This window comes from Gracilinanus agilis, chromosome 3, assembly GCF_016433145.1.
Source record: "Gracilinanus agilis isolate LMUSP501 chromosome 3, AgileGrace, whole genome shotgun sequence".
Lineage (NCBI taxonomy): Eukaryota > Metazoa > Chordata > Mammalia > Didelphimorphia > Didelphidae > Gracilinanus > Gracilinanus agilis.
This window is the reverse complement of record NC_058132.1, coordinates 77,248,552-77,257,941: the sequence shown is the minus strand read 5'-3', so window position 1 is coordinate 77,257,941 and position 9,390 is coordinate 77,248,552. Positions and strand designations below refer to the sequence as shown.

The 9,390-nt window shown below is 45.1% G+C and overlaps 1 protein-coding gene across 1 annotated transcript in view; it reads right to left on the bottom strand.

The window, feature by feature from the left end:
- The window catches only part of HEYL (hes related family bHLH transcription factor with YRPW motif like), a 27,460-nt gene that overhangs the window by 7,267 nt on the left and 10,803 nt on the right, over window positions 1-9,390 (bottom strand). The window contains exons 2-4 of the mRNA XM_044668777.1: window positions 7,373-7,439; window positions 5,433-5,516; window positions 3,207-3,288 (exon numbers count right to left, since the gene is read on the bottom strand). Coding sequence (XP_044524712.1) covers window positions 3,207-3,288; window positions 5,433-5,516; window positions 7,373-7,439 — 233 coding nt within the window. The remainder of the gene's footprint in view (window positions 1-3,206; window positions 3,289-5,432; window positions 5,517-7,372; window positions 7,440-9,390) is intronic.

Below are 9,390 nucleotides of genomic sequence, written 5' to 3'. Positions count from 1 at the left end.
TCCCTCCCTCCCTTCCTTCCTTCCTTCCTTCCTTCCTTCCTTCCTTCCTTCCTTCCTTCCTTCCTTCCTTCTCTCTTTCCCTTACCTTCTGTCTTAGAATTGATACAAAGTATTGGTTCCAAGGCAGAAAAGTGATAAGGGGCAGGCAATTGAGTTTAAATGATTTGTTATGAGTCATACAACTAGCAAGTGTCTGAGACCAAATTTGAACCCAGGACCTTCCATCTCAAGGCCTGGCTTTTTATCCACTGAGCAATCTAGCTGCTCCTATTCCATTTATTTCTTTTATTAAAAAAAATTTTAAACCATTACCTTTTGTCTTAGAGTCAATACTGTGTATTGGCTCCATGGCAAAAGAGTGGTAAGGGCTAGGCAATAGGGGTCAAGTGACTTGACCAGGGTCACACAGCTGGGAAGTGTCTGAGGTCAGATTTGAACCAAGGACCTCCCATCTCTAGACCAGGCTCTCAATCTACTGAGCTACCCAGCTGCCCCCCTATTCCATTTATTTCTGAAGATATCCCTTTCTTATTTCCTTATCAATAAAGCATCTTTGGTGACAAAGACTCAAAAGAAAGGAAAAAATCAATTCAGGGTTCAAATTTGGCCTTAGACACTCCCTAGCTATGTGACCCTGGGCAAGTCACTTATCTCCAATTGCCTAGCCCTTACCTCTCTTATGCCTTGGAATCAAAACTTAGTATTGATTCCAAGGCAGAAAGTTAGGATTTTATTTAAAAGAAAAGAATCAATTCAGCAAAATTAACCAAAATGCTGGCTAAACCTAGTAATACAATCAGTTCCACACCCAAAGTCTTTATCAGCTACTGTTATTATTAACATTAATAATAAAATATTAATTCTGTAAATCTTAAAGTACTATGCTTTTGTTCATATCTCACTCCATTTGGAGTTTTCTTAGCAAAGATATCAGAGTGATTTGCCATTTCCTTCTCCAGCTCCTTTTAGATAAGGAAACTGAGGCAAACAGGGTTAAATGACTTGTCCAGGGTCACACAGCTAGGACGCATCTGAGGCCAGATTTGAACTCACAAAGATGAGTCTTCCTGACTGTAGGCCCAGTGTTCTATTGGCTGTACCCTCTAGATGCCATTCTTAAATGTTACATTCTTAACATTTTTTATATTATCTAAATTCTTATTCCTCCTCCTCCTAATCATACCAGACAGCAGCAGAGCTAAGATTCACACTCAGATCTGTTGACTCCAGGTCCGGTGTCTTTTTTACATTACATCATCATACTGACATTTGGTCTGCCTCATCTCAAAGGAAGAAAAGTCCCTTCTAGCTCTAGCTTCATAGGCCCACAATTCTGTTCTCCCTGAGGCAAAGGGCTAGGGCCTGGTGCAGAAATCATGGTCACTGTGGAGGCCAGAAGGGCTGGAGTGTGACAGGACCCCATGGGCTCCTGCTGGGGCCAGGAAGACATTTTTCAAGCTCCTTCCTTGCCTTCACCCAAAGTCTCTTCCACCGAAAAACACTGCAAGCTGTGCTAGAGGAGGCATTTGGGAGCTGGAAACCCCTTTTAATTCAAGGAAAAGCCAGCCAAGAGGGCCTGGGGCTCTGTGACCCTGGGGGACCATCCTGCCCATGGGGCTTTCCTGGTAAAGATCCTGGAGTGGTTTGCTGTTTCCTTCTCCCGTGGGTCCAATGACTTGCCCAGGTCACACAGCCAGGAAGTGTCTGAGGCCAGGTTTAAACCCTAGACCTTCCATCTCTGGGCCTGGCTGTCTTTCCATGGAGCCCCCTGATTCATTCCACGGGTCATGGTAATTGAGCCAGGACTCCTAGCATTCTGGACACAGAACCACACTGTGTTCTTGGACACAAAGCCACCATGCCCATTGGTCTGCCACAGCACCCAAGATTTCTACCGAAAGAGCTGGTCCTCTGACTTGGTCACCAACATCTCTAAGACATCAGTGTCCTGTAAGGGTGGAGGGTTTGGAGGGACACACATTAAACTACACTGCTCAAAAAATTTTAAACCCTTACCTTCTGCCTTTAGGATCGATACTGTGTATTGGATCCAAGGCAGAAGAGCTGTAAGGGCCAGGCAATGGGGGTTAAGTGACTTTTCCAGGGTCACATGGCTGGAAAGTATCTGAGGCCAGATTTGAATAATTCACCCTTATTTGGTACTTAAATATTTAGAAAGCATTTGACGGGACCTCCCATGTCTAGACCCGGCTTTCAATTCCCTGAGCCACCTAGCTTCTCCCACCAAATAATTTTTTTTTAATTCACAGACTCAACTCTAGTCTAAAGATAGTAGGGAAAGCTAGACAGCTGAATAAGGCATCAGCCAGCCAGTTGAAGCAATATCGTGCTCCCCTGGAACAGTGGAAGTGGCAATGGGTAGAGATAGAATTTAGATCTGGAAAGAACTTTAGACATCATCTAATCCAACTTCTTAATTTTACAAGTAAGGAAACTGAGGCTCAGAGAGTTTCCTTAGATCACACAGGTAGAAAGTTGCAGAAGTAGAGGGTAGCTAAGTGGGTCAGTGAACTGAGAGCAGGCCAAGAGATGGGAGGTTCAGAGTTCAAATCTGGCCTCAAAGATTTCTTAGCTGTGTGACCCTGGGCAAGGCACTTAACCTGCATTTCCTAGTTCTTACTTGCTCTTCTGCCTTGGAACCAATATACAGTATTGATTCTAAGATGGAAGGTAAGGGATAAAGAAAAGAAGTAAGGAAGAAAAAATGAATGAAAGAAAAAAGAAAGAAAGGAAGGAAGGAAGAAAAGGGAAGGAAGAATGAAGAAAGGTAGGAAAGTAAGGAAAAGAGAAAGAAAGGAAGGAAGGAACAAAAGAAAGAAAGGAAGGATGGAAGGAAGGAAGGAAGGAAGGAAAGAAGGAAGGAAAGAAAGAAGGAAGGAAGGAAGGAAGGAAAGAAGGAAGAAGAGCACTGGGATTTAAATTTGGGATTTAACAGTTCTAAGCTCAGAGTACTCTTTTCAGGACACCATAAAGCCTCAGAAGACAAAAGAGAATATCTAAGAGGAGAGGATGATCAATACTGTCAAAGGCTGCAGAGAGGTCAAGAAGGAGGAACCTTCTTTTAATGGACCTTCATTTAATGGAAGGGGGAAGAAATGTCAGCAAGATGAAACAGGGAAGGAGGTACAGAGTTTGGCCTTAGGTTCTCTCCACCTCAGCCCCTTGGAAAGAAGGGCTTCACTTACCAGACCCTCCAGTGGCCCGGAGCATTTTCAGATGGTCCACTGTCATCTGTAGGATTTCTGCTTTCTCTAGCTTGGAGGAGCCCTATGAGGAAGAGAGAAAGGAAGAAGGTGGAGTTCAGGCCTTCAGAAGTTGGAAACCAGATTGTAGAGGATTTAGGGAAAAGTGAGAAGAGGTTAGTAGAAATAGCTTTTCGAGGAGTTTGGCTGTAAAAGAGAGGAGTCACAGGATAATATCTTGAAGGAAGGGCTGCTAAAGTTCCAAGTGAGAGCCTTTTAAGGCTGGAAGAGATTTGAACATGTTCATAGACATGCCATAGGGAGAAATTAAAGATTAGAGAAAAGTAATCTATTAAAAGGGATGGGAGGGGATGGCAAGGACTCATGTTGGTTTTGACAAGGGGGTCAGTAAGAGTTGTACATGACTGAAAAATGACTGACCACTGTGCCACGCTTACCAAATCTACAGGTGATACAAAGCTAGATGATTAGGTCAGGAACCCCTAAGATGCCAATAAATGTGAATAAAGGGCAAATCCAACATGACAAAAGTTTAATAGGGATCAATGTAAAGCCCTGCACTTAACAGTCAAAAAGCCAAATTCCAAAGTACAATATGGGGGAGACATGTCTAAAGAGTATTTCATTCAACAATGGTACATGTATAACCCAGTAGAACTGCTTGTCAGCTTCAGGAGGGGGGAAGAGAAAAGGGGGATCATGAATCATGTAACCATGGAAAAAGATTCTAAATTTAAAAAAAAAAAAAGAGTATCTCATCCAAAAAGGATCTGGGGGTTTCAGTGGACTTCAGGCTCCATAGGAATCTATAAGGACATGGCGGTCCCAAAAGCTCACACAATCTTAGCTTATATTACTAGAGAGGAGGATGAAGTTGCATCATCTTGTGATCTACTCAGACCACATTTGGAATATTCTGTTCTGTTCTGGGGCCATGTTTTAAACCTGGATGGAAAGGAGACTCAAAATTGTGCCAAATTAAGAGCAATGGTTTGAAGGAAGGAGGTAGGGATAGTTAGCCTGAGAAAAGAAAAAGAGGGGGAGGTGGTAAGGAGACAGGATAGTCAAGTGTCTTGAGGGCTATCATGTGGAAGAGCGATGGGCTTTGTTCTACTTGGACCAGAAGGGCAGAACTAGGTGCCTTGGGTGGAAGTTAGAAAGAGGTACCTTTGGACACTATATGAGGCAGACATTCCTAGCCTTTGGAGCTATACAACAAAGCAATGTATTGCTTGCTGTCCCGCTTGTTAGAAACGTTCAAGGACAGGATGAGTAGTTCCTTTTGGGGAATGTGGCAGAAGGGTTTTGGATATCCAGCTGGGAACTGGCCTGAGTGACTTCCAGCTTGGATTTTGTTAAAAACAACTGTATTGCAGGGAGTGAAGTTATTCCCCTCCACACATACTTTTAAAAGATGAGGAAACTAAGGCTCAGAGGCTATGTCTAAATTTTGACTATGACACTGGAAGTCATTGAAGGAGGGGAGTAACTTGCTTTAGGAAGAAGAATCTGGCAGTCTGCTGACATTAGGGGGAGGGAGACTGGTCATGAATAAGATGAAGTTAGCACCTTCTCCATCACCCTCTACGGTAGCCTGGACTTCCCAGCTTTTGAATTAGGAAATGGGCCCAGACTAAATGGACATTCGCACAGGAGAATTCCACCAAACTGGACTCCTTTTTGACACCTAAAAATGGCACTGTGCTCTCCTACCTCAATGGGAAACCAGCTTCCTCTCCCCTTCCCCCTCCAGCAGACACTCAACTTTCCCCCTCCCCCTCCAGTAGACATCCAACATTCCCACTCCTTCCCCAACAGACACTCAACATTCCCATTCTGCCTCTGTGAAATACCCAACATTCTCTCTCTCCCACATACAGACACCCAACCCTCCTACTCTCCATCCAGCAGACACTCAACATCCCCCCATCAAACACCTTATATTCCTATTCTCCCTGCAATAGACACCCAACCTTCTTACTCTCCTTTCAGAAGACACCCAACATTCCCACTCCCCCTTCAACAGACACCCAACCCTCCTACTTCCCCTCCAACAGACACCCAACCCTTCTACTCTCCATCCAGCAGACACCCAACCTTCCCACTCTCCTTCTAGCAGACACTCAACATCCTCCCCATCAAACACCCAACATTCCCATTCCCCCTCCAGCAGACACCCACCCCTCCAACCTTCAGGGAGATCCTTACCTGCTTCTCAAAGGCTGTAGGGACCAGACGACGAAGCTCAGACAAGCTGCTGTTGATTCGGTCCCGCCGTCTTTTCTCAATGATCTAGAGAGGAGCCAACCACATCAGGCACACAGCAAACTTTGTTCCAAGCTGCCCTCCCCAATCTCAGTCATCCCGAGGCAGAATTTTTCATCTGTGAGATCTCAAAGAGCCTCATAAACTCTTTGGGCTTAATTGTTGAATGACCAAAGGGATGTAGAGTGTTTTACCCCTGGCCAAGATCAGAAACAGAAATGGCAGCCTATTTCCACGATGAGAATCTGGGATGGGGCCATAAAAACCCAGGATCAGGTTATGTAGCCACGCTAACTCATCCTGGAACTTATAGATTCCCCCCCCCCCCCCAATGTGAGAAGCCCTGGGAGATGGGAGGGAGGTGGGAGAAGGGGAGAAGATGAGAGGAATAAAGGAAATAATGATCCTTCTCAGTTAGACAACGCCTTTCAGATTCAGTACTGTGGAAAGCCTCACAACAGCACCTGCAAAACTGGACCCTTAAGCCTGGTGGAGGGGCAGAAGTCGGGGAAGGGATCAGTGGGGAGTTGGGAGCCAGAAAGCAAAAAGAAGGTAGAGGGGCAACTAGTTGGCACAGTAGACAGAGCAACAGGCCTGGAGTCAGGAGGATCTGGGTTCAAATCTGACCTGAGATACTTCCTAGCTGTGTGACCCTGGGCAAAGCATTTAACCCAATCGCCTAACTCTTACCACTCCCTTGTCTTAGCATTGATACTAAGGCAGAAGGTAGGGGTTTAAAAAAAAGAAAGAAATGAAATAGGAGTGATAAGGAAGTTACCTTCTGTCTAGATTATGGCCCTCCTGCCCCCTAAATCGATTGGTGCCTTGGCAAGTGGTTAAACTATTGATCAGGGAGGGAAGTCTTCTCCAATCTTGAGGAGGAGTGGTTCAGGGAGGAAGCCTGCTTGCTACTTTGGCTTCCTTCTCTTCAGCTACTGCCCCACCCAGTCTTTCCCAGTCCTTCACATTCCATCCTTTCCTTGAAAGGGGCTTCTCATTTATCATATCTTTATTTTATTTGGGCAGCTAAATGGCCCAGACTCGTCTTCCTGAGTTCTAGTCTGACCTCAGACATTTATTAGCTGTATGACCCTGGGCAAGTCACTTTACCCTAGTTGCCTCAGTTTCTTCATCTGTAAAATGGCAAATCACTCCAAGAAAATCCCAAATGGGGCCACAAAGAGTGGGACAGAAATGAAAATGACTAAACAACAAATGTATTCTTAGGTCTAACCCCTTGACATCAAGTATTATCAGATTCATTTTACCCATGGGGAAACTGAGTCTAAGTGACTTGGTTTCAGCTGCTCCATTACATATTCTGCAGTGGTAAAAACTATGCATCTTGGAAAGGGAATCAAACAAATCAGCTATGCAAAGGACATCAGTTATCATCACCATCCTCTAGGCTCTAAATCCTATGATTCAATCAATCAATCAGTCAGCATCTATTAAACACCTCCTGTATGTTAGTGTCCTGTAGCCTTCTGAGTTCTTTCTTGTTCAGTCTGGCAAGCCTGTGTCAGAGGTCCAGGGTCCTTGGCATCGTGGCTAAAAGAATCTTTAGGCAATTAATCGACCAATCAAGATACATTTAATAGTGCCTGTTGTGTGCCATCCACTGTGCCAGGTGCTAGGAGGCAAAGACAAAATGAAATAATATTGCCTTCAAGCATCTTATCGTCAGTGTGAAGAGAAGCTCTAATTAAGGCAACCTCTTCATTTCCTCCAATTAAAGTCCCCTCCCTCTGGAGCTTCCTGTGATTAAGAACCTGGCTGCCTGCCCTCTAAGCTGGGTGATGAGCTGCCAAGTGCCTACAGAGGAATCCAGGGTTCCCCAGGGACCACAGCAGACCCTAGGAGAAGGTGCAGAGGCCACTCACCCCTCTCCTCTTTTTCCTGGCTTGCATCTGCGATGTAGTGGTGGGGGAGTGAGCCCTGGAGATCTGGCTGGAGAAAGAAGACACAAATGTGAGCAAGGGGAGTTTCTAGCCCAGGCTCCTGAGAAGGGGCCCTTGCTTGAAGGGGCTGCTACCAGCATGATGAAGTCCCTGAAGGCTGAGGGCTGTAGGGGACGGCTGCCCATCTGGCCTCTCCCCCTCCTCCTCAGCAGCTCTCGGGGTCTCAGTCACCTCAAAGCGGACCCAACTGTGTCCTCCCCCACAACTGCCCCTGAGCGCCCATGGGCTCTCCTGGGCCTCCTTCCCCCCCAAATCTACCCAGAGCCCCTGGGGGAGGAGGGAAGGGAAGAGAGGGGTGCAAGTGTGAGTATGGGTGTGTCTGTGTGTTTGTCTATGTGTGTCTTTGTCTCCATGTCTGTGAGTCCTTGTGAGTGTGTCTGTGTGTGTCTGTATTTATGTGTATCTTTGTCTCTGTATATATATATATGTGTGTGTGTCTGTCTATGTGTATCTTTGTGTGTGTCTTTGTGTGTCTTTGTGTGTGTGTGTGTGTGTGTGTGTGTGTGTTTAAATCTAGAGCTGTGGCAGAGAGCCCCGGCTTCCAGGCATCCAGGCATTCTCCTTGAGAAAGGAGAGGTGGGAATGGGTTCTCATGGTGCTGGGAGACATTAGGAAAGAGCTGGTTTCAGAGAAAACCTGAGAAAACATTTATGAATTGATACAGATTGAAATGAGCAGAATCAGGAAACATTTTGCATAATAACATTGTAAAGATAAACAACTTTGAAAGGCTTTAAGAACTCTAACTCACTGCCTACTGCTGTGTGAAGATGGGATTAACTCTCCTCTGTCCATTTTTAGATTTAATCACCAGAAGCATGTATACACCCCACTTACACTTGAGTAGGGGAGGGCTGTGACCCATGTGTGCCACAGTGGGTGAAAATCAGAAACCACTGGCTGCCCCATGGGCAGTCCTAAGCAAAACTATAGACTATAATTGATCCATGTAAAAGTGGAGGAAGGCACCGGAAGTGATGCAAAGAAGCATCTTTAAAGAGGAGTTACAACTTCCTGTGGGAACTTCTTCCTTCTTCAGAGTTCTGAGTTCAAGTTGGAGGCTGATGAAGAATTTGCTTCATAGACCTGAGACCCTGGACTTGGTGAGATTGTTCTTAAATTTCTCCCTTTGAACTATCACATGAGTGAGTGAAAAAGACTGACGCCTTCCTGGGTTTTCTGCAGGGACTAGCCTCAGGAGAGGCCTCCCCTCTTGAGAGAGGCTTCGTGGCTGAAGCGCTTGCTTTATTCATCACCAGGCCCCTAAGTGCAAGGCTGAAGCCCCTCTGGCTGAGGACTAATTAACCCTGCTCGGGTTGAGCCAGGAGCTGGAGCAAAATACTTAGTGGGTTAGGTTAGATATCTTACTCTATCCTCTCTCTGATTTTCTTACTTTCACTCTCTCTCCTTTTGTAAATAAATTACCATAAAAAAATCATTGGAATTGAGTAATTAATTCCTGGCCACCATACTCTCAAATAATTTAGTTCAACCCTTTAATTTCAACCCCTTACATTTCTGACCTCACAGCTGATTCTAGACATTCAGTAATGAAACACATTACCCACCTCCTGACAGAGGGTGATAGTCTAGGTGGGCACAAAGAGACATTTGTTTTTGGACAAAATCAATGTGGGAACTTATTTTGCTTGACTATATATATTTATTATGAGGGGTTTGTTTTCTTTCCTTCCACCCTCCCGCCAAGATGGTGGAGAGGTAGGAGGAAAAGAAAATTGATTTTTGTTTATTAAAAAACATGAAATTTTAAAAGGAAGGAAAAAAGAAAGAGAAGGAAGAAAGAAAGGAAGGGAGGGAAGGAGAGGAAGGAAGGGAGGGAAGGAGAGGAAGGAAGGAAGGAAGGAAGGAAGGAAGGAAGGAAGGAAGGAAGGAAGGAAGGAAGGAAGGAAGGAAGGAAGGAAGGAAAGAGAGAGAGAGAA